At 40.7% G+C, this 26,114-nt stretch overlaps 1 protein-coding gene across 25 annotated transcripts in view; it reads right to left on the bottom strand.

The window, feature by feature from the left end:
- The window catches only part of PCDH15 (protocadherin related 15), a 649,118-nt gene that overhangs the window by 253,095 nt on the left and 369,909 nt on the right, over positions 1-26,114 (bottom strand). For 16 of the 25 annotated variants that reach the window (XR_014564822.1, XM_083740648.1, XM_083740659.1 and 13 more), the window contains 2 exons: positions 22,031-22,045; positions 20,976-21,041 (listed from right to left, as the gene is read on the bottom strand). Coding sequence is in view for 24 of the 25 variants with exons in the window: in XM_083740648.1 (XP_083596774.1) it covers positions 20,976-21,041; positions 22,031-22,045 (81 nt within the window). In the remaining variant the exon portion in view is untranslated. The remainder of the gene's footprint in view (positions 1-20,975; positions 21,042-22,030; positions 22,046-26,114) is intronic. The other 9 variants (XM_083740649.1, XM_083740651.1, XM_083740650.1 and 6 more) reach the window with 1 other exon arrangement.

Genomic DNA, 26,114 nt, shown 5'->3' with positions numbered 1-26,114 from the left:
CCCTCACATAAAAACAAACACCTGAATGGAAATATTTTTAAGAAACACACAGTAGCACAATGAATGGAATGAATTGATCTGGCATGTTCCTTGCTGTGCTGGTTTTCTACTTGTAGGAAGCTTCAAAACAGGGCAAATGTTATCTGTAACTTGAATTGATTGAATTCATTCTACTACCTTGCTGCTGCCTCAGTAAAGGTAAAGGTAAAGGGACCCCTGACCATTAGGTCCAGTCACGGATGACTCTGGGGTTGCGGCGCTTTATTGGCCGAGGGAGCCGGCGTACAGCTTCCGAGTCATGTGGCCAGCATGACTAAGCCGCTTCTGGCAAACCAGAATAGTGAACGGAAACGCCATTTATCTTCCCGCTAGAGCGGTACCTATTTAGCTACTTGCACTTTGACATGCTTTAGAACTGCTAGGTTGACAGGAGCAGGGACCGAGCAATGGGAGCTCACCCCGTCCTGGGGATTGGAACCGCCGACCTTCTGATCAGCAAGTCAAGTCCTAGGCTCTGTGATTTAACCCACAGCGCCACCCGCGTCCCACTGCCTCAGTAGAACAGTCCTTTGTCACTGCCTGCTCAAACAAACAAACACCCTGTCCATGGTTTCTCTGGTTTCTCTAGAAGCTCCCATTCCATCTCAGTGAAGAACACAACCATTGAAACCCAAATGATATAAAAATATCAATATGTAAGGGGGAAAAAGAAGAAAAGAGTTTGATCAATCTGAAATCTTACTGGGTTGGAGGGAGAGATAATAAACTGGCTGAGCTATCGTACAAATAACTTTTTATGCTCAGCTGTCAGCACACTGCAGTCCTATTGCCATGAAAGCCCAACTCAGTTTTATTCATGAAGCTGAGTAGAATCTTGTATTCTGCCTGAAAGATTTCCCTTTGATTTCACCCTCCAACTCTCTCCTCAAGGAGGAAAGGCAAATAGTTTCAGTCACTGTAGTTGTGCTTTTGTATTTGGTCACTAGTTTCTGGTGCAAATATATGAATGTTTGGGGCTTGTTTGGGCTGCAGCTGATGTTCAAAAAGATATAGGAATTTGCTGTATTTGAATAGTAATAGTTAGCAGTTTAATAAAATATGGTCTGAAAACAAAAGACCAGCATCCCTATTTTCTTTTTAAGGGAGACACTTTACATCATTTTAAAACTGTAACTGCATTTGGATAACCAGCATAATCCTAGTATTAACATGAACAGGAAAGCAAGTGGACTGGTTGGTGTGAATAACTATTTTGTATGTATTCCACCCCAGTTTCAGTGATGTATACTTTCACAGTTGTGTTACCTCAAAATCTTATATATGCCAAGCTTCTTCTTAATGAACTCCTCACTTCTGTTCTATATTCTTGTCTATTTAGTAATTTACTTTTGGTCTGATGAGGCAAGAACATGCACAAGGAGGCATAGAAAGAATTTCAACTCTTGGATCAGAAATAAATATATATTGAGGGAGAGAAATATAGTCCATTATCATCAGGAAATACTGACAGTGACACTTTATTCCTGAATTCAACTAGCCAAAACTCCAGTGACAAGCATAGTAAACAGTTTGTAGTGAACTTTGGCACTGTTCAGGTTAATAATTCCTAAGAGAACTCTCTTCATGAAGGTCCTCTGGAGAGAGAGAGAAAAAAAAAACAGCTTCAAGAAAGTTTACTCTATTTGATGTACCCTATTTACTTTTTATTATGATATCACATACAATACTCAAATATTTTACAGGGTGATTTAGTAACCATATTGTACTGAAATCATCAATCATTACTGAATACATGGGATTGGAGCCAGACCTGGTCTTGCTTAGTGTAGACCCACTGAAATCAATAGGGCTGTTCATGTGAATGATTCTACTCTAAGCATGCATAGCAATGCAATTCTAAGTGCGGTTAAGATTGCAGCCTGCCTAGATGCAAGCTAATATGATACACTTTTAATTTCCTACTTATTTTTCCATCATGCTATTCCCCCCCTTTAATTTGTTGATTTTAGATTTTTTTTCCATAGCAAATTCTGGAAAGGAGATAGAGTCCAGTGCAGGGTATTGCTCTGTGCACTGTATACATTATAATTATTATTTTTTTGTAACAATAACTATCATCTGTAAATCCATTTGTGGAATCCATCAAAAAGGCATCTGGAATTCAACTTTGTTGATTTATTTATTTATTGCAGAACAAAAAAAAATTGTAATTAGTTTTGTTTTGTTTTGTAAATATTTTAGAAGTGATGAAAATCTGAGACAGCCTTAGAAGAATATTGCTGAGAAAGTAACTTCGTCCTGTATAGAATTAACATTTTCCCCATGCATCCCCAAAACATTCTTTTCCAAGGTAACACTATATAAAAGTCAGATTTGCAATCCTTATCTCAAGGGGCCTTATCTTCTCATGTCCTCTTTAATGTAAGACAAATTTGTTCAAAGACAAATCCAAGTCCTTCAAAACAGACAACAGCTCAATGCAGCTAGAATAACATGTGGGCAGAGAACAATCAGTATCTGAACAACTGTTTTGGAAAGCAGACTACAAGCACATAACATTTTATAAGTGGATATTTTATGTAGCTTGTCAGAATGACCACAGCCTCCTCTTCGTTCTGTTTCACCAAGGAACATTGTTTATATAGGTAATTTAGAAAGAGATTACTAAGCTGATCCACCTTGTATTTCAGACTGCAACTCAGTTTAAAATATGCCCTTGGAAAATCATGATTGCTTTCCCATTTCTTCTTTCATTATCCAGATAAGTGAACATCTGTACCTTTTGGTTCTCTTATTCAGAAGGCTAGCTATTGGATTTCAAGCAAGTATGGGATGAGTAATAATGAACAAAATGGGTCCAAATGAGCTTCATCTCTATGCCTCATCCTGATTCTATAAAAAAATGTAACCCCAGCTCCCATCCTAACCCCATTTATGTGGCATTAGGTCCCACTGAGTTCAATAGGATTAACTCTGGAATAGAAATGGCTAAAATTGTGATGTTAATCTCATTTTCCCCAAGTTAATTGGGAACAATCATATGGCCCTTTGCCAATTACACAAAATGGAGAAACTTCAGGCCAAAATGTAATGATCATTTCTTAAAATCTTAAAGGAGCCCATTCCATGCTTTCCAACGTTATTTATATTTATAATTCATTAGTGATTTCTAAATAGTTATTTACCCAGTGATTCACCCTTTATTGTTTTATTGTATTTTTATGAATTTTTAATATGCTTGCTTTTATTGTTGTACACTGCTTTGATATTTGTAAAATATGGCACTTTAAGTATTTTAAATAACATAAAAATAAAAGGAAACAGCTAGGCAAAGAACTGAAGATTAAATAAATGCACAATTTTTTGGCTAAAAGCAGAGCCCAACGCTATGAATATTGCAAAGTATTGCTATTATCTTCATCATCTCTCAAAAAAGACTAAGTATATCTTTACAAAAATATAATTATACCAAATTTAAAACAAAACATCTACAATTTATACACTTTATACATATAAAAGAAAAACACATTCTGTTAACACTATAAGTGTTAGCACAATATACGTACAATAACTAAAGCCTGTTAGAAATCAATAATTATACGAAGTCCAGCACATACCAGTAAATGCCAGTAAGCAGATGGAAGTATTATCCTGGCACCAAAAAGATAGCAATCTTATTGCCAGGTGGGCGTAACATTCCATAAGCAAGGCTCTTCATCCTAAAAGGACCTCTCTTCCTTGTCACCATTCTCTGAATTTCTCTGAGAGGGATTAGAGTTCCTTCCCAAATAATCCCGCTACCTGATTCCACACAAACACGAGTGACGAAAGAAATTTTTTATTTTAATTCTGAAATTACATTTTCTACATTTCTCAGATTATAACATAGTCCACACTGGGGTTTCTCTACAATGCCTCCAAACATCCACCTTTTCTTTGCATTTTTCCTAATATAACATCTAGCCTGCAAAATGGGTTTTGGGCCCCGATCAAGGTATCTAAGAATCACGCATTATCTTCTCCAAGTCAATATCTCTTGTCATGCAACACTCAGGATGCCAAACAGTGTTATAATGCAACACTCAAAATACCAACTGGCTTAACTAGTTGCTGCCCCCCATGTAATTTCTGATGAGTGCTAATTTGCTTAAACTTTTTTCAGCTTCTGCCAGAGTTATTGGTACTGATTACAAAATCTAAAGGTCTGTGCACACGTCACTGAAGATTGGTTGCAGGTGCTGTTTTTAATATAACTTAGAAGGATAAGTGAGGGGATAAGTGAGTATACTCCCAAAGTATACTCGAATATGTTTTTGTAGATAGAATATTTCACAAGGAAAATTGCCCAAAAGACCTGCAGGAAACTTTTAGAAGTGTCTTCCGGCACCTCAGGCTCTTCTGTTAGATATCTTAGCACAGAAAATGGAATATAAAACAACTCTTTTTTTTTTGCTTTGATCTAGAATTTAGGTCATTTCCCCCCTCCTGGTAATGAAGTTGCAGCTTGGGTCGGGTTGGGCCCTCGCTCTGGATCTGTCAGTCCTGGTACCCATAAATATCCATAAATAGCAACACCCTAGTGGTCCTGGGCCCTAAGGAAGTTAGATTAACTTCAACCAGAGCCAGGGCCTTTTCAACTCTGGTTCCGGCCAGGTGGAACGCTCTGCCTCATGAGACCAGGGCCCTGCAGGATCTGATTTCTTTCCGCAAGGCCTGTAAGAGAGAGTTGTTCCGCCTGGCCTTTGGCTTGGAGCCAATTTGATTCCCTCCCTCTCTTTCTTTTTTCTTTTTTCTTTTCCTTCTCCTCTTGCGATGAGGCTACATTTTAATATTTTAATGTTTCAATATTATAATATTGTATTTTAATTTTGTTTTTAAGTTGTAATCATTCAACTTGTTTTTATTATTGCTTGTAAGCCGCTCTGAGCCCGATCCTTGGCTGGGAAGGGTGGGGTATAAATAAAAATTATTATTATTATTATTATTATTATTATTATTATTATTATGGTTATCCTCTGCTGCATATACAACATACATTGAAATCACATGGCTTCCCCCCAAAGAATAATGGAAACTGTAGTTTCCCCTACGGTGTTACAACTTCCAGCATCCTTAATTAACTACAGTACCCAGGATTCTCTGAGAGGGAGTCATGTACTTTAAATGCATGTTGTGTATGCAGTCAAAGAGTCATGATGCACTTTGCATCTCAAGATGTTTAATATCCCTCTCCACAGACATCTTTGCATGATGATCTAACTGAAAACTGTGGAGCATTCTTACAAATGTACATGGGTTTATGACTGATGACTTTCATATTTTCAAAGGCTTTCTTTCCTTGGGAAAAGGAAAACATAGGTAATAAAATGGGTAAAGAAATAAAAAAGGTCAACAATATTCTCTTTTTCAATTGAATTCATATTTAGTCCGTTTGTGGGCACAACAATCAAGCTCTTCTCTGATAGCAGCAACAGCCAAATTTATGAAAATTGTAAACAGAGATTATAAACCAATAAAAATAATGGATGCAGCAGCTAAATCTAATCATGGATCACAGGGCATCAATAACTACACAGCAGGCATTAAGACCATGAAAATTAATATAATGGTTTTCATTATGAGCAAGTCAACTAAAAAAATCGGCACATTAATACATTACCTTTTAGCTCCAATATGAGTGGTATTTTTATTTACACACAGAAATATTAATTAATGAATTGAACTTTAATATGAAGAACTGATTTGCTTTTGAATCTAGCTCATTAGTGTTCTACTCTCCTCTTAGGAGTTAATTTAACATCTAATGGCATATCTGTTTCTTGGTGCATCATTTCATAATCTTTGATTCTCAGCATTAAACCTGACTGCTGGGGATCTTTTAGCAATGAGGACTGTTTTAACATGCTGACAATTTCATATGAAGGCTTCTCAGTCCTAGAGATTATGCATGGCTGTCTGCAGAGTGCAGACCATGGAAAAAGATGATTCGTAGAGTGAAAGAAAGGACACCTCTTTGAAAGTAAGATGAGCACAATAAAGCTTTGCACCACAACCATGAGAATTTCACCAAAATTTTCTCTTCCCTTTCATAATTTTTAAGTGTCATTAATCTTATTAATTGATGGAAGGTGGTTAAACAAACAAACAAAAATCAGGACAAATTTTTCAGCACAACACTAGGTGAACCCATCAAATCATAGAAACATAGAACTGTAAGGTTGGAAGGGACCCCGAGGGTCATCTAGTCCAATCCCCTGCAATGGGCATGCTCAGCAGCCATGAAATGCCAAATGACTGGAAAGGAAATGGAATCTCATGAAAGAAGAGCATCCCTGGCTACACAGAAACACTCCACATTATTGCTGTGAGTATATTAATAGCAAACTTATTCAGGCCCACCCACCCTGGAAGGGCCCCTAAGGGAGCCAGTTGCCCCCCCAAAAAACTCCCCAACCCAGTAAGGTCTAAACATGCTCAGGGGCTATGTGTAAAGTATCCTCAAAGGAATGGCTGAAACACTGAACAGGAAGTCTCCAGCCAGCAATAATGGGCCTCAGATGCTGAATTTAATAGACTACAAAATTATTGTACATATAAAATGTTCATTCTATATTTCCTAACAGCTGCTATGATAATTATCACATTAATATGGAACTAGACAACCTCCCCCATTCTCCTAATAACTTGAGTAAACACTTCCATATTATTGCTAAATCCTAAAATGATGTGGAACATTTGGCCCTATTCAAAATCTCTTATTTTTTCAATTTCATTTTTTTCCATTTTCTGTATTCATTTTTTTATCTTTAAAACTTATTTGTTATCTCTTTATAAATCAGTTAAAATGAAATATAAAAAGAGAAATTATGCCGGAATAATTGCATTTCCTTTAGAGTTATCTGAGTGTTCTTTGTGTTTTTAGAATTTTCTTTTTCTTTGGCGTGGCGGAATCATCACAGAAACCACAAATCTGAGTTTCCCTTTGGTGTCTGCAACTGCAATCTCTTTGATCTGACTAGTATATTTTAACACACAATATATTTCATGCCAGACAGAAATAACACTCTCCACTTACTTGCTCATGTATAATGCACGACATGGACAGAAATGTGTGGCTGCACAGCTGCTTATCTATTCACAGTCACTGCCAGGCACAAACAACCAGGGTCAGCCCAAGACATTTTGCTGCCTGAGGCAAAGAACAAGATGCTGCCCTCCCTCGTTCCATGTGCAGAAGCTGACTGGACTGCCAGTTAAATCCTCCACCATACATTCACCATACCCAAGGACAACAGAGTAGTGCTGCAGTGCCTTGCCAGTCAGGTAGCACTGACAGCAACCCACAGCATCTACCACCTGAGGAGATTACCTCAAAGTAAAGCTGACTCAGAGAGCAACATTGCATGCTACAAATGCATGTAATAAAACCTCAAGTGATACCAGGCCTCTGTTTACAAGTCTGCAACACTGCTTGAAGTAAGACCATCTGTGGAAGGAGTTTTCAGAGGAAAATAACTAGCAGAGAAAGGATTATCACATTTTTCACCCTATAGGACGCACTTTTGCCCCTCCAAAAATGAAGGGGAAATGTGTGTGCGTCCTATGGGGCGAATGCAGGCTTTCGCTGAAGCCTGGAGAGCAAGAGGGGTCGGTGCGCACTGACCCCTCTCCCTCTCCAGGCTTCAGGAAGCTATCCGCAAGCCTTGGGAGCTCGCGGGAATTCCCCCCGGGCTCCCCCGGCTTGCGCAGAGCTGCCTGCACCCCGAAGCCTGAGTGCGCTGAGCAATCACGCCCGGGCTTCGGGTAGCTGTGCGCAAGCCGCGGGAGCCCTCCCCAAGCTTGCGCAGAGATGCCTCTTATCCTGAAGCCCCGGCGCACTGAGCAGTCGCGCTGGGGCTTTGGGTAGCTGTGCACAAGCCGCGGGAGGGCTACCCCGGCTTGCACAAAGCTGCCTCTTATCGCGAAGCCCCGGTGCGCTAAGCAGTCGCACTGGGGCTTCAGGTAGCTGTGCGCAAGCCGCAGGAGGGCTCCCCCGGCTTGCACAAAGCTGCCTCTTATCGCGAAGCCCCGGCACGCTGAGCAGCCGCGCCGGGGCTTCAGGTAGCTCTCCGCAAGGCACGGGAGCCCAGCGCCAGGCTCCCACGGCTTGCAGAGAGTTGCCTGTTCTGGGGGCTAGGGTCGGGGGAAGCTTGGGCTTCCCCTGCCCCAGCCCTGTGCCTGGGGGGAAAATAATAATTTCCCCCCCTTTATTTCCCCCTCAAAAAACTAGGTGCGCCTTATGGGACGGTGCGTCATATAGGGCGAAAAATACGGTACATTCTCAAGTTTCCTTGTATAACCCTTCTGTTACAAATATCACAAACACACAGTGAGGATTTGCAATGTGTGAGAGAAAGAAAGAAACCAGAAGGTTGTGATGGGGAGAGGGGGACCTTTTGTCAGGTTCCCAGCTTGATAACACAGTAATAATAATAATAATAATAATAATAATAATAATAATAATAATAATTTAAGTATTTGTACCCCGCCCATCTGGCTGGGTTTCCCCAGCCACTCTGGGCGGCTTCCAACAGAGATAAAAAATACACTAAAATGTCACATATTAAAAACTTCCCTGAACAGGGCTGCCTTCAGATGTCTTCTGAATGTCAGGTAGTTGTCTATCGCCTTGACATCCGATGGGAGGGCATTCCACAGGGCGGGCGCCACCACCGAGAAGGCCCTCTGCCTGGTTCCCTGCAACTTGGCCTCTCGCAGTGAGGGAACCGCCAGAAGGCCCTCGGAGCTGGACCTCAGTGTCCGGGCAGAACGATGGGGGAGGAGACGCTCCTTCAGATATACTGGACCGAGGCCATTTAGGGCTTTAAAGGTCAGCACCAACACTTTGAATTGTGCTCGGAAACGTACTGGGAGCCAATGTAGGTCTTTCAAGACCGGTGTTATATGGTCTCGGCGGCCGCTCCCAGTCACCAGTCTAGCTGCCGCATTCTGGATTAGTTGTAGTTTCCGGGTCACCTTCAAAGGTAGCCCCACGTAGAGCGCATTGCAGTAGTCCAAGCGGGAGATAACCAGAGCATGTACCACTCTGGCGAGACAGTCCGCAGGCAGATAGGGTCTCAGCCTACGTACCAGATGGAGCTGGTAAACAGCTGCCCTGGATACAGATTTGACCTGTGCCTCCATGGACAGCTGTGAGTCCAAAATGACTCCCAGGCTGCGCACCTGGTCCTTCAGGGGCACAGTTACCCCATTCAGGACCAGGGAATCCTCCACACCTGCCCGCCTCCTGTCCCCCAGAAACAGTACTTCTGCCTTGTCAGGATTCAACCTCAATCTGTTAGCCGCCATCCATCCCCCAACCGCTTCCAGACACTCACACAGGACCTTTACCGCCTTCACTGGTTCTGATTTAAAAGAGAGGTAGAGCTGGGTATCATCTGCATACTGATGAACACCCAGCCCAAACCTCCTGATGATCCCTCCCAGCGGCTGCATGTAGATGTTGAAAAGCATGGGGGAGAGGACAGAACCCTGAGGCACCCCACAAGTGAGCGGCCAGGGGTCTGAACACTCATCCCCCACCACCACTTTCTGAACACGGCCCAGGAGGAAGGAGCGGAACCACTGTATGACAGTGCCCCCAGCTCCCAGCCCCTCAAGACGGTCCAGAAGGATGTCATGGTCGATGGTATCAAACGCCGCTGAGAGATCCAGCAGAACTAGGAAACAGCTCTCACCTTTGTCCCTAGCCCGCCGGAGATCATCAACCAGTGCGACCAGGGCAGTTTCAGTCCCATGATGAGGCCTGAATCCCGACTGGAAGGGATCCAAATGGTCCACTTCTTCCAGGCGTGCCTGGAGTTGTTCAGCAACCACTCGCTCAATCACCTTGCCCAAGAATGGAAGGTTTGAGACTGGGCGATAATTGGCCATCGTGGCCGCATCTAAAGATGGTTTTTTAAGAAGCGGTTTAATAACCGCCTCTTTCAGCGGGTCTGGGAAGGCTCCCTCACGGAGGGAAGCATTCACCACCCCACGAAGCCCATCGCCCAGTCCTTCCCGGCTAGCTTTTATAAGCCAGGATGGGCAAGGATCCAGGAGACAGGTGGTTGGCTTCACTCGTCCAAGCAGCCTGTCCACATCCTCGGAGGTAACAGATTGAAATTGATCCCACACAACTTGACCAGACAGGACTCTAGCACTCTCCCGCCCCGGCCCTGCTCCCACGGTGGAGTCTACTTCTTCCCGAATCTGAGCGATTTTATCTGCAAAAAAATTTGCAAAATCATTGCAGGAGAACATGTGGCCCGTACTGGGCCCCGATGTTACAGGTGGTTCCGCTAAATTGCGAACCACCTGAAAGAGTCTCCTGCTGCTGTTTTCTGCAGATGCAATAGAGGCGGTGAAGAAAGTCTTCTTCGCCGTCGCTATCGCCACTTGGTAGGCTCGACGTTGAGCTCTAACCCGTGTCCGGTCAGATTCAGAATGAGTTATCCGCCACCAGCGCTCTAGCCGTCTCAACGATTGTTTCATTGCCCTCAGATCCGTGGAAAACCACAGAGCTCTCCGGGCTTCATGCAATCGGAGAGGGCGCTTCGGAGCCAAACAGTCAATAGCGTAAGCGTAGATAATTAAAAAGGAGGATTTATTGCAAAAACAGATAGCTCCGGATAGCTCTAACGAAGCCTCCGGCACCATTACTCAAGCTGACCCTTCTGAAGAGTTCTTCTGGCATCACCACAGATATTGAACTTATGACCCTGATGTCTCTTGTATTGCTTCCGATCTGTGTGAACTACAGATTGAGGTTTATGATTTAACTCTTTCCTAATGAACACAGAGTGTTGCAATGACTGTTTAATGATGTGATAAAAGTGTCTTAGATAAAGGGGGAGAGAGATACCTGCAGATGTGTTAACAGAGGTTGTAAGCAGAGAACAGCTTTTGGAGTGTATATGTAAATTGCAGTTATGTTTAAGATTCTTGAAATGGTTGGATGAAATGAGGGAGGATGAGGAGATTTCACCCCAACCTCAGCTCCAACCTCTTCCAGGTCTGAGAGGGGTTTGTTCATGCCTGATTGTGTTTCTGGCGAGCTTCGGCTGTGTTCCAGCCTGCTCTCAGCTACTGCCTTATCATCTGGCTCATCAAGGTCAGGAAGAACCAAAGTCTGCAGCTGCTGGCTCTCTCCTGCCTGACTAACATCAAAGCCTCCCTGTTCTTGGCTGCTTTCTGCAGTTGGCTGCAAACCTTCGCTTTGAGCTGGCTCATTCCTGACACCTTTATACCAAGCCTAAAAAAAAAAAGGTAAAGGACCCCTGGCGGTTAAGTCCAGTTGTGAATGACTCTGGGGTTGTGGCGCTCATCTTGCTCCAGAGGCCAAGGGAGCCGACGTTTGTCTGCAGACAGCTTTTCCAGGTCATGAGGCCAGCATGACTAAGCCGCTTCTGGCGAACCAGAGAAGAGCACGGAAACACCATTTACCTTCCCATCGGAGTGGTTCCTATTTATCTACTTGCACTTTGACGTGCTTTCGAAGTGCTAGGTTGGCAGGAGCTGGGACCAAGCAATGGGAGTTCACCCCATTGTGGGGATTCGAACTGCCAACCTTCCGATCGGCAAGCCCTAGGCTCTGTGGTTTAGACCACAGCACCACCCGGTTCCCTTTATACATAGCCTATATGTATATAAATCAGGTGTGCCACCAAGATCCCACTCCTGGGATCTGCACTGGTGCCTTGGGAGCGCATTGCTTCCCTCAGGAATGACAAGGGCAACCAGAAATGAACCTAGAAAGAGGCAGTTAAATGTGCTTAGGCTTCATTTGAGGTAAGGATGAGGATTTAGGATTTAAGCCAAAAAACCTTAATGATAGAGATGGGTTACTAGAAAGGGGTTTGCTAGAAGGGTGATGTGGCACCACAAATATGTTCTTCTACCATAAGAGACATTGAGGAAGAAAGGATGCTGTTTTAAGACAGAGACCTTCATGGGATTCAGAGTCACAGAACTGGAGGGTAAAAGTTATGGACAGAGGTACATTGTGATGACAGCAGGATGCGATGGGGAAGGACAGCTGTGGTAGCTTGGATCCCTTCCAATTCTACATTTGTGCAAGAGTGGAAATTCCTTCATTTGTGTAGGGATTGAAGATGGGCCAATCTGTTGATTTTAGTTTCTGTTTTTCTCATTTCTCCCCCAATCTTAAATTGAGTTTCTCCACATTTCCACATCAGTTTGTGATTTAAATAATAATTAAAAAGTTCGCATGAAAATTCATCAGTGGTTAGTGCAAATTTCTCCTAAAACACACATTTGTAATATCTATTTTGCAAATCATGGGTTTTCATGTTATTTGCATTAATATATCCTTTTATATGCACATTTTACCATAGTATATTAATTTTTGTACATATTATTCGACTGGAGGGCCACATTACAAAATTCAGAGAAGTATGGATTTCAAAGGGTGGCTTCATTTCCTTTTTTTTATTTTTTTATAATAATTTTTATTGATTTTGCAACACAAATTAAAGAACAAAACAACACACAATACATAGACAAACAAAAACATATAAACATGTATAATTTCAAAACCTCTTTTTCATAGACCTTACTTCCCAGACTTCCCCTTACCTCCCCTTTTCTGCATCCCTGTTTTAAAGTTTCTTCAACAACCCCTCACTCCAATTAACTAATTGCTCATTTTCTTTTCTTTTTTTTAGCTTCTTCTCATACTTAGTCAATTACAGCTGTAATTCTATATTTTCTCATTTCCCTTGACATTTTAGCACTCATTAATTTTACAACAGTTCTTAAGTTATTCTTTAAATTTCTTCCAGTCTTCTTTCACCGTCTCTTTTTCTTGGTCACGGATTGGCTTCATTTCAATTTGCACATTGTTTTGGAGAGAGAGAGAGTATTAAGTAGGTTTGCCTTTAAATGTGAACTGAAATTGATTTTCTCTCTTATCCCTAGTAGGAATTTGTGGATGGGTTTGGTAGCCAAGTTCTAGACAGAGCTGAGATTACTGAGAGGAGGCAAAAGAAGTCAAAAGGTTATAGCAGTTAAGACAGGAGATCCCTAGAGCAAGATCCTGAGTAAAAAGTTGATGGGATGGAGAAAGGGGGACAGCTTTGGTGACTGGGGAGCAAAGAAGAGAAAGCATGAAAGATTAAAGCCGAGGATTCCTGTCTGTTCAACAGGGTGGAAGGTAATGTAATATTGTGAGTGAAATTAAGAAGAGGAATACTTGGGAGAATAAATCAGTTCACAATTGAGAATACTGAGTTTGACATATCTTGAGGGGTGGAGAGAAGTAAAATAATTGGAAAGAAAGAGTAAGCTATTGTCTGCCTGGTAGATAATTTCTTCTGTTTCTTCAGGTCTTTTGTATAAATACATATCCGGTGCATGTGGTGATACAAAGCAGGAAAATTTATTAGGAGTTAAAGAGGATATGATGAAAGATAGTGGGCACCTTTCTTATTTTAAAATATAGAGAAACCATCAGAGGCACTAATTACAGCAGGAGGAAACAGTTGTATTATCTGGATATTTCAAAGAAGTGTAAAAGGAGATATGGAGTTAATAAAGCAAACTGGTGAACTATTGAAGAACAGAGCCCTTATTTTAGAAGATATAATATTGGAAAGAAAAAGCACATATTAAATGGTTACTGGCACCCCTTTGCCTATTTTCCATTCAAGTTGTAGACACCAAAGGCAGCTGTGCCAGTTACCCAACATTCCTAATCAAATCAAAGGGTTGTTCTTTTTAGCCAACAGACAGTTCACTTCTTCATCATAACTAAAAGAACTCAAAGATGCCTGCCAAAAGCTAGAGTCTTATGTTAGTTACAGCTAACGACTAGCAGGTGGTTTTGTGTGTAGAGGGAGCAAAAGATTGATAAAAGGAAACAATTTATTTAGAGTTTGTAAATTTTTCTATTTTTTTGTATCAAGGTTATTAAAGGAAAATCAAGTTAACCTCTGGTAGTGAAAAAACAGCAAAACATTTTATATTCTGAATTATTATAGGGCTTTTTGAAGTTATAACAAAGGATTTGCAATACACACAAGCAATGCAAAATTACATCTTGCAATTCAGCATAAGCTTGTATACAGATATACAAGCTTGACACACTGCGTACCCAAGGATGGCCAGCTAATTCTTGTGGCTGGGTGGTGTGGTGATAGTTGTAGGGTTGGGAAATATTGTGGGCGAATATGTATGGGGAGTATGTATACTACATTTATTTAGCAAGTATCTGGCATCTGGCATCCAGTTTCACAGATTGCGCCAGTTTTGAAACAGCAGTACCGCTGCCAATTATACATTGCTGTATAACACAGTCATATTAGTATCAAGGGAATTCTACTTCTTCCTTGTGCACTGCTTGTTGCTGTTATTTATTTATTTTCATTTGTGAATTGCTTCCCATAAAGCATCCCAAAACTATTTACAATATAATAGCATATATACAATGATTGCAATTTTTAATATGTAACAGTTTTCTCTTAATTGGGTCAATATTATAATCCAACTAAAAATTAAGTAAAAATTAAGTAAAAAATTGTCATAAACACTGGCAGATGTCCACCAAATGGTGGGAATATGTATGCTACAGTGATTATAAAGAGGGGCCATTGATTAATGGATGAGTTAGTCCTTCTAGCTTCCTTTTCCAGATGGTACCCTCCTTCTTTCACTTGGCCACTTCTCCTCCCTTACCTCAGCCCTGTGTCCCCATCTTTTCATTCCACATGTTCTGCTATATCCCATTACCATGGACATCTTAGGAAGATGTCAACCAAATGCTGGGACTATGTAGTGGAATATGTCCATCAGGAAGAGCTGCCGGTGATGGTGTGGATTAATTAATGCCAGCCAATTTTCCCCCCTACCATTCTTTCCCTTTGCATACACTCTATCGTCATTCTTTCTTGGGGCAGAATCTCTGTATTTTAAGCTTCCTGTCAGTCAGAACTGTAAGTGCTGCTAATCCTTCCGCTGCCCTTCTCAATTAGTATATAAAGCTAGGAACCTCTCAGCATACAGACAGGTGAATGGACAGAGGAGCTGATTGGTTAGTTGCTCTACTTGCTGCTGCTGTCTCAATATCTTTTAGGTAGTCATTTTCTTACTGTTGTTTCCAAGGGCAATTGGCAATTTGATGTCTCTCTTTCAGATGAAAGGACATAGGTTCCCCAGAAAGAATCAATTATTTTCCCATCCCTCATAGTTTCCTGACAATTGCTCTTCTATAAAGTCGGACATCTGGAACCTTACTACAGAAAGCCATCGTATAAATCTACTTTGCACACTCATCTACTTTGAGCAAAACAAAGGTATTCTAAATGCTGTCTAATGTATGATCTTGCTAAAGGAAAAAAGTTTGTAAAGATAGAGAATTAATTTCCCTAGTACATGACAAAACTTCAGAAGTATGTATATAAAAACACCTGTTTCAAAAAGTGATATATTTATAAATCTGTAAAGGGATATATCTCAATGTATTACATTTCATTTGGCCTACTTTGACTGACTAGCACACAGTAAAGTTGAAATATCACGCTACCTCCTCCTTCCCAAAAGTATCACAATCTTGAAATATCTCTGACATAAACAATAAGTCTGGTAGCACACCTGCAGAAAAGGCATTTATTTGTGCTGAGGACTATTTATATTCTCATATTCTTACTGCTACCATCAATTATCATATAAATAGTTGAAGTCTTTACTGACTTATTTATGAATAATGCATTTGTGTCTATTGCCTTCAAGAGAAAGTAAGGAACATGCTTTGAAGCTCAAAAATGTTTTCTAATGCAAAACAAGAAGTAGCTTGTATGAGTTTACAGATAAGATGTTCAGGTTGTTTGGATTCTGTTCCAATATTTTTAAAGGCATGCTTGAAAGCTGCTCCAGTGTTATGCCATTCAACCCCTAAACCATAATGGGGCAAAGTTTTTCATTTTTTTTTACTAGATACTTGAGGGCTTGGCAGAATTGTATGAGTAATCTTATCCATCTGAGCTGCTAGTTCACTAGATCACAAGTATCACCCTACTACTTAACTTAGCTTTAAATCCTCTCCACTCCCCTGTTTGTGGTAAGAAAATGATGCTTTAAGAGAACCTTCCAAATTCAGCCTTCAGCCAGTTGAGACATTGCTCCTGAGACTTAAGTTGTGATCATTGAAGCTAGAACATTTTTGATGAATATCAAATAGCCAGTTAGCAATCATTCCATCTCATTCCTATTAGGCTTCCTTGCTCCCAGACTTGCAGTCCAAGTTAAGGTTACCAGATTTTTTTCAATGAATCCGGGGGCACTTTTCAACTTCAATGGATTTTGTATGGGGACTGATTTGTAAATCCGGGGACTGTCCCCGGGAAACAGGGACATCTGGTAATCTTAGTCCAAGTGATTGAATGTATTAATAAACAACAAGCACAGCAAAGTGATTTACAACAAGGTACTGCAAAAGGCACATGGATGTCTTATGTTAGTTAACATGAATTAACACTGATTTGCTTTTGCAGCCTCAGGTAGAATGGCTGGCACTGCCCTCCTGGCTCCCCTGCAATATAGTAGCAATCAGGGAATCACAAACTCTTCAGGTGCCTCAGGTAGAACATTAAGAAGAGCCCCTGGTACCCTGGTACCTAATGGAAAGTACATTAATTTCTGAACCAATATTTTATCCTCTGTGACAGTGTAAGATCAGGAAACGCAGTTTGGCCATTTGCTATCACCTTGCTTTGGGGGTTTCATTCCATAGAGAGCCTGCAACATATGGAAACCTTATGCTGTAACATCAGCTATTTAAATGTACATGCTTGAACCTGCTTTTACATCCCAATTTGTACTTAGACCTTAAGTCACAGTTCCCCAGTTTGGATGTAAGGTACCTTAATTAATTATTTTTTTAAGGGGAGGAGTAAACGGGGGGGAATTAGAAACACATAATTTCCCATACTGTATGTTGAATACACTGTAGGAAGACTTAACAGTTGTAGGGAAGTAGGATAAATTGTTCACATGATTATGTCAACTGATTGAAATTTAAGGCTGTCATACGTCTGGATTTTCCCAGACATTACCAGAGTTCCAAAGGCGGGAAGAACTCAACAACTTTCGGGTTGTCCTGGTTTTTACTTTTTGAAATATGGTAACCCAATGAAATTAAACCAACGAAACCATTTTAGCAGTTTGCCCATTTTTTCTTGCTTATATGTTTTTGCTCAAGTAACTTAAGCGAGAAAAGCATTTGCCGAGTTTATTTTATCTTACAGAAAAAGAGTTGACATAAATGCCACTTTAAAGTAGCTGAAGAGACTGCATTTCGAAATGTTTATCTGATTGTTTCAGGGTGAAGATAAACATACTATTTTAAGTTGATAGTTATGCTATGACTCGCCAAAGAAATTTACATTTTCCCCTCTAGAGTTGGACTGGGGAAATTTTTTCAACTTGATGGGTAGTCTTCTGGGGTTAGCATTCCGGTAGTGAATGGGGCAGAGACAAAAGTGGTGAGAATAGTGTATGTGACTTTTTCCTTTGTACACTTATTCCAGTTATGTGGAAGTCAGTGGTTTCCATGCACACTTCACCATGCAGAAGACAGGAAGCATTATCACGTTCTGGCCAGGCTAAAGCACTCAGCCAGGCCAGTGAAGGGTGTGGTGGGAGATAGTGGGATGGCTGAAGGAGAGTCCTGAGGCCCAAACAGATAGGTCTGAATGGCTATATTCACCACTCCCAGCCTGAGGCTTTCCACTTTCCTCCAGAGCTTCTGTGGAGACTTAAGGTAGTTCAGCATGAATGTGGGGGGGGGGGGGGGACCGAAGGAAACACAGGGTTGTAGTCAGCTAACTGTTACTCAAACCACTGGGGGAGGGGGAAATAGTCAGGACTAACTAAGGCCCATTTATTTCAATGTGTCTGTTCTGAGTTAAGTTGGGTCAATACAGCTAATGCTTGTGATATCTGCAATGCACCTTCCTATCCTCATAATCAGTTCATGACTTTTAATTAAAAAAAATGGAATTTTAAAGGGGAAAGGAAGGTGATCCCAAACTTTGCTCTCCAGCTGCAAATGTTGACTACAGACCACACAATTTCTGTTTTTCTGTTTCCTGATTCTGTTTCCTGATTCCTGTTTCCTAATTTAGATAATTATTAATCCTACCCTTTGCAGCACCAAGGTACATTTCTGAGAAAGCTCAGAAGCACCATTCATTTCCAGGAATGCATATTACGTGACATTAGACTTTTCTTCTTTAATGTGCCTTCTTTGTATTGCTACTCTGTTGAAACTTAGGGCCCCTGTTTTTTAAGTATTTATTTGCTTCAGAAGGAGTGTTGGTGGTGGCTGGCAGTGACCCCTGGCTAGCATTGGAGCTTCCCAGCCGCCACCACCACCCATTCTAGAAGACAGGGGTGCCTAGCGTGCTCTGGTCCATGGGGTCACGGAGTGTCGGACACGACTAAACGACTAAACAACAACAACAAAAGAACAAGTACTTCAATAAGGCTTAAGCTGCCCATATCCAATTATCTCCCTGCTGTAGACAAGCTGGGTGGGGGGAATTAGGCTGATGGCTACTAGCCCTGCCTCCACGTTCTCTGCATTTATCAAAATTTCTGCACAGAGTTGGTGTGTGGGCACTCCAAATGTGTAGACTCTAAATATAAAATATGAACCTCACCCATCAGTAACAAAGCATATGAAAAAAATTCCATTAGAATAAATGGGACTATCACATAATAACCATGGATGCAGTCTCAAGTGGCACACTGCAGGTATGTGTACTTCACCTGGAGTTTGTTTCTGAGACATATCCAGCACTTTTAAAACAGCATTCTGTCTCATTAGGGAAGCAGACGGCTATGATTCATTCAGATAAGAAACGGAAGTACATTTCAGCATTTGTTTTACATCCAAAGTATTTGCAAATGTCTATTTTCTTTTGCATCTTCTTTAAACGAAACATGGGGACCTTTTTTAATATAAAAAAACAGCATTACAAACCTACACAACCCTTCTTATGTGCCAGTAACTGACAACACACTGGCATGATCCTTAAGCAAAAAGAGATAATTGCAATAAATGACTGCTTTTTGGCAGCAATAAGGAAAGAAAAAAATCAACTACACTCTGGGTGAAAGGAACACCATTCAGACAGAAATATCTTCATTAACATTTAGTATATTTGCATTTACCAGATGGAAAATGCTTATGGCAAATACCTTTACTACAGCATTAATGAATATGAGAGATGAAATCATAAATTTGACTTGAAGCAAGCAGCAGCAAATTATATTTTACTTTGGTTAGCAAACACAATGGTGCTTATTTAATAACAGATGCACTCTTGTTGCTTTTTGTGCCAACTCTCATTTTGTAGTACAATATGCTTAAAAAAAAGTGTACGGATATATGTGTGAGAGAGAGAGAGCTGTGGCTTTCTGGTGCAGCTGTTGTCAGTCAAGGCAAAGCTATCTGTGCAATTTCATTTCCTTCTCGTCTAGCCTTTCATGACTTTCGTGGACAAGTGCGCAAGAAGATAGAGACAGGAAGAAAGAACGGTGTATTGTTAAAAGCCATGCCGCCAGAGGCTTCAGCAATAGTTCACACCACACAGAAGCATCAAACAGCACTGGATCTTAAACTCCTTGGGGCAAAATGAGATTAAACTTCCAGCTCTTTTAGCTATTAGGGACTCCATAGCCTGGCCAGGCAATCTGAAGCCAAATAATTGGCTTTCAAAGTTTGGTACAAATGAACACACTGCATCATGTTGTATCACTTCCAGGATGCCACCACAAGGAGTGAGTTAATCGTAAATTTTAGCATACACATAGACCCACAACTTACTAAGCATCACAATAAATCTTTCACTAGTCCCCACTCCTCACTACTCATATTGCTACAAGGTAATGGAGTTCAGAATGTTGTTTAAAAGGCAGTGGCGTATGCTGCTTGTTTCACCACCCTTCAGAGGAAAGTTGGTGGAAAAGGCCACTTCAGTTAATTTGCAAGGGTAGGGAAATTTGAACACTTGTTTCAGGAAGAAGTAGGCTTCATACCACCTTCTTCTTCAAAAAAAAAATAAAAAAAAAATTCCAGGTGTGGGAAATGATGGTAATTATCATCATTATCACCATCCTCTCCCTCCAGACCATAGGATATATAGCAGGCTTCCTCAACCTCGGCCCTCCAAATGTTTTGAGACTACAATTCCCATCATCCCTGACCACTGGTCCTGCTACCTAGGGATCATGGGAGTTGTAGGCCAAAAACATCTGGAGGGCCATGGTTGAGGAAGCCTGATATATAGACTTGGAGTTAGGAGGTAGTGCTAGATAGATCAGGGATGGAGCCTTGTGAGAACTGACTATGCAGAGATATGCCTTGGCCAGTCAAGTAAAGACACACCTGTCTATAGTATGGAATCTGATGGTTGTGGTGGTGGGACAACAAAGCAAATGGCAAAACTTCTCAAGGTATTCACAAAATAGCTTTTCAATTGATTCTGGCCCCTTACCCCTGAGATTTTTTAGTTTTTACCCTGGATTCTCTAAGGGAGAGATAAATTTCTGGTCAAAACTGACCCCTGGAAACTTACTGGATGCACCAGAAAAATAATTTATATTGGAGAAAGATATTAATTATTTGAACCAGAAAAAACAACAATATTTTTGCAGTGAAAAGTTGATGTGAATTGTTATCACCAACTTTTTAAAAAGTGCTCACTGAAGACTGAAAAATAAAACGAACTGCATGAGGCTGTATTCAGCTAACCTGGTGCACTAGTGGAAAGTCCCTCTACTCCCCCCTGTGTCTCCTCCACATCTACTCTGGAAGGTTCAGGGAACTCCCACAACAGCATTTGAGGGAAGAGGGGAACAATCATATTTGCATGACATTGATTTCCACCCATTATTAGCATCTGATGCGTACTCACCATTCCGACTCTCTTCATCAATTGGAACTATTGTTGCTGGAGGACCTGCCCTGGCCAACTTGCAGTCTACAAATATGAAAATAAAAAGTTACATCAAAACGCAGAGGATGATGATGGTGGAAAAATCTTTGTCATAATTCTGCAATAGGAACGACCAGTTTCCAAAGTACTTACCCAGATTTTACCTAGCTCTTAATTAAGTGAACTCCTCGTAACATAATGGTTTTTCTTAGCAAGGTTTCAGCATAGGCTCTTGTACCTGACTTTAAAAGCTTTCAGACAAGGATTGGGTTTACATGTAACGCTATGCAATGGTTAACATAAACCAAGATTTGCGAAACAACAATGGATTGTGGTTTTTAGTGGTTTGTTCAAGGTTAAGGTGCTGGGCCGGGTTCAGATGACCAAATTAATCCATGGAGTCATTGCATAAGCAGAACAACAGAATTTCCCCTCTCTCTCCTGTCCCCATGCCCCCCCCAAAAAACCCCAAATCTGCTCCAGAGGCTGTAAGGAACCCCAGAGTAGATATGGGGGGGGGGGTTTCCAGGGGAGAGGGAGTAGAAGTTCTGTTGCACAAGAATAAGTTATTCCACTCAAATAATGACTTTGTTGCATACAATCCATAGTTTATAAACCATGGCTTCACCTTACATGCAAACCAGGCCATCATCTGTATTGTTTTACTAGGATGCTAGCATCTACTTGCTAAAAAATTATGTCATGTACACAAACACCAAGTCTTTGTCACATCACAAAACAGTACCTTTCACTTGCTACTTTTAAAATTGTGTGTTGTGCTAAACAGAAGTCCTTGTGCTAAACAGAAATCAGGACAGTGATAATGTGATGGTAATTTAACCCAAAAGAATAACACAAAAGAATGATTAAAAGGAATAAATTATAATTAAAGCTTCACAACAGAAACAAACATAATTGAAATTTAATTGCAACACAAGTCTCTAATTAGAGTGACTGAACAGAATTTCAATAAAGTTCTAAACAGAGTAAAAACAGACAAGCAATTTTCAGGAAGTTACTGTTTGCTATCTTACCCTCATATTGCCAGTCTGGAAGGAAGTTAAGAGTCATCAGTGGAAGCAGAGCAGAATAATGAAAGAAAATAAGTAAGATTTTGCTGTGGTTTGTAGAGAAAGTTTTAAAGACACATAAATCAGTACAAGAGGTTTGAGGAAATATATGTATATTATTCACCGCAGTGTAGCAGAGAAGTTGCTGTTAAGAGCCCAGGACAATCTTAACAAACACGGTAATTGCAGTGTGTAATATTTCATACAGAAACCATCCACAGCCTACAGTAGATGAAATAATCATTCATTCTGATTCAGCAACTTCTTGCATTCATGCAAAGCCTTCTCCATTCAACTCTGTGGACAGGCAACTGCGGTAGAGTTTCCCTCCCAACTGAAGTGAATAGTATTTGCTGAGCTCGAGGCTCTGTGTGAGAGAATCTGCAAACCTCTACACTGAAGAGGGCAAGAGGTAACCTGATATTCAGAAAAGAACAAGTAAAAGTGTTGGATGTTTTCAGAGCAATGGGCAGCAGAAGGAAAATCTAATTTGTTCTTTTAAAGAGAGGGGATGGGTGACCATCTCATGATCTGTATGATTCAGCTGAGATTCCTGCATTGTAAGGGACTGGAGTAGATGACCCCCAGGGACCCTTACAACTTTAAAGAATCATAGAATTGTAAGGAAGTGAAGATATATAGTTATTGTAAATTTATACCCCACATTTTTCCCTGACGGGGTTCAGCACAGCTTACAGATAAAATAATAACAGCTATAAAGATAGGGGGAATCATTAAAAAACAATTAAACATTAACAGAATTAAAACTATGCAAGCATTAACCAAGTTAATGAAGAATATGAAACTTCACATCATCTATTAAGGTTTATCCAGGCTTTAATATCTGAACTCTACATTATTTCGAAACTGACAAAATGGAAATGCCCGTTTAATTTCCATTTGACGATAGGATAAAATAATACTACAAGTGACAGGAGGAAGTCAGTCCATCTTGACACTGCTTGGTCAAATCCCTATTGACCCAGTCAGTGCAACCCATCCCAACCTGGTGCCCATCAGCTGTTTAAACAACAAATCCCATCAAACACAGCCAGCTTTGACCATACTGGCTTGAGCCCAAGGGAGTTGTAGTCAGAAGCATCCAGAGGGCAACAGGTTGGACAAGATTAGCTTAGTGAAAGGCAGGACTAGCAGACTCTTCAAAGTCACAGGAAGAAGGAAACAGAAAAGCCCTATTCCATGAATATGTCTGCTAATTTCCTTACACACCAAACCCATTTTTCTAAATACATAGTTTGCAGAAGTAAAATTCACTTCTATTCAAATTTTCCATCATAGATTGAGTATTAGGGACCTTCCTTCAGTCAGTCCATGTTATAAAGCAACCAACCCAATTTGCCCTTCCAAGGTTAATATAACATTCTTTGATTTTCACACACCTTTGAATATACAGTAATCGGCTTAAGAAGACAAGCAAATCAAACCAAAATGTACATATTTTATTTTCAAATGCATACAGAAATGTTTATTTTGGTGAAAAAATATAATCAGGATTGCAGGTCTTCATCAGTTACTGCAGAATGACGTGGAAATGCGAATGAATGGACTTATGAATCAATTTATGCAAAAGTGACGCCATATGAAAATAGATGTCCCTGCCTGCTAATATTACAAATCCCAGATATCCAGGTTAAACTATAGTTCTCTTTTACAATTGCCGTATTTTTCGCACCATAGGGCGCACCTGACCATAGGACGCACCTAGTTTTCAGAGGGGGAAATCAAGGAAAAAAATATGATCCCCCCCAAGCTCTGGGAGCAGCAGACAGGCTGCAGGCAGCCTGTGCGATTCTCCCAGACCTTCTTCCTGCTTTTGCGGGAGGTGGGGGAATTCCCTCACCTCTCGCAAAAGCCCGCAGAAGCCGCGCAACCCCTTTAAAGAGATCATGGCTTCTCCTGGCCAGTCAGTCCCTTCTCCCTCCTGTGAAAAAGCCCAAAAGAGCGCACAGAGCTTGTGTGCAGCTCTTGCAGGCGTTTCCCGCCTGCCTCTCCCCCCCCCCTGAATTCGCTCGATAGGATGCACACACATTTTCCCTTGCTTTTTAGGAGGGAAAAAGTGTGTCCTATGGTGCAAAAAATACGGTACATGTCACTAGGGGCATGTTTACACTGAGACCAACACACAGAAGGATTCTGCACAAACATTAGATTTTAACTATCTCCGGCATTAAATCTTTGTTACTAATGAGATTCTTTGCTCAAGCTGGAAACCTTGGACAAGAAGGCGGTAAAAGGAGTGCAAGAAGGGAGTCACAAAACAATGATGAGAGAATACTGAATTTACATCAGCTTGCAAATATTGCCAGGCAGGAAAAAAAATCAATATAGATGACAAATTGCAGATGACATGCATCTTCCTAATTAAAATGCACATCATACATGAACAGTAGCAATCCTCAAGAAGCATTTCTATCTTTATATCTGTGATGCTGCTTAAAATACTGAGACAATTCAGCTCATGCCTTCTACTTATGCTGCTTGCATATCACAGCTTTTATTTCCATACCTTGGAGAATTCAAGGATATCTATTTACAAAGCAGTTTTTGATATATATTTGTTGCTACATCCTTTAGTTCAACAAGATGCACTCCATGTTCAAGAACTTGGCTTTTTAAAAATTAGATTTTTTCAAGTCAGTGAACACTGGACATATATACTGATATAGTATCTCTTTCTCACGCACGCTTTCTCTGCTTGTGCTGAAAAGAGTGTCAGGAATAATAATAATAAAAACCACACACATTTTGAAAGCACAGCTACCACCTTAGTCTTGTGATGCCTCTATGTGAAAAAAGATGCATATTTTCTTCCCACTATAATTTCATTTCCTGTTTAAGAAATAAAAACAAAGATGAATAAATGCTATTTTAAAAATTTTCTATCCCATCACCAAGGACCTCAAAGTGAAGTGCATGTTTTAACTTCACTTTCACCATCTGAGAAAGAGTACTGTGACCATGCCTACCTAACTGTGTGACCAAGTAAGAATTACAACCTGAGGTTTCCATATCTAAACCCAATACCTGTTCAGTGACACCAGCCTAGATCTTCCTCACAACATGTTGATGTTAAATTTTCTAGAACGAAGGATCATGATGCAAAAAAACCAACCAACCAAACAAAACCAAAAACCACAACCCTACAAGTGAGTGATAATACGAAAGACTGTGCAGTCACAGGGGCCAGACTGGTAGTGGTAGAAGAACCACAGTCTGCAGTAGGCAGCTGTAGCCACCAATCATGTAAATTTCCTGCAATAATGCTCTGGTGCAGCATTCTTGCAGAGCATTGCGGAGGGATACTTAAAATGGTGGCCCTACAGAAAGTAATAATAATAAAAATGAGCTGGGATAAACGTATGGGCCAAATCCACAACAGGCATCAGCACCAGTGGGCCTTGATAACAACTTGAGGTTTCTGAGGACTGACGTTGGACGTGCCCTAGATGTCTCCTTCTGCTTACTATATTTATTTCATTGTAATCTCCAAGGCATGCCTATTGCATTTCTGAAACTAAAGAAAATTTAAGCAAAGGCAGTTCTGTTAGTTTCTAATTAATTTATACGAGAAACAAATGAAAATAGATAAATGAATGGCAGAAGTGAATGAAAACTATCTCCCCCCCACACACACACCATTTGCTACCATTATTTCCGTTCCATTCTCCTAGGAGATCTTATTGAAAGTGACAAGAGGCACCGAATTGTATAGTTTTAAAAAGAGACACATTCCTAGAACAGTATATATGTGTGTTCAGATGTTTGCCAGAACATGCAAATGCTCTATTAATAGAGGGGGGCAGGGAACACACCCCGCCAACCTTCCTCATGTTGTGCACGAATGGTCTGTAGGGGACTTCAACTCATTCAATTGGATTTTCAGTAATTATGCATGCCGTAACAAACAACTCTACACTTGGGAATGTATACATTTTCTTACTGTTCCTCATTGTTTCCATTTTTATGTTGTTAATAAAAAGTGAACTGTGGCTCAACAGAAAGCGTCAATTTTAAGTGTCAAAGAAGT

Source organism: Podarcis gaigeae (genome assembly GCF_964106915.1).
Source record: "Podarcis gaigeae genome assembly, chromosome: 5".
In the NCBI taxonomy this organism is placed as follows: domain Eukaryota; kingdom Metazoa; phylum Chordata; class Lepidosauria; order Squamata; family Lacertidae; genus Podarcis; species Podarcis gaigeae.
This window is presented reverse-complemented; position numbering and strand designations above follow the sequence as displayed.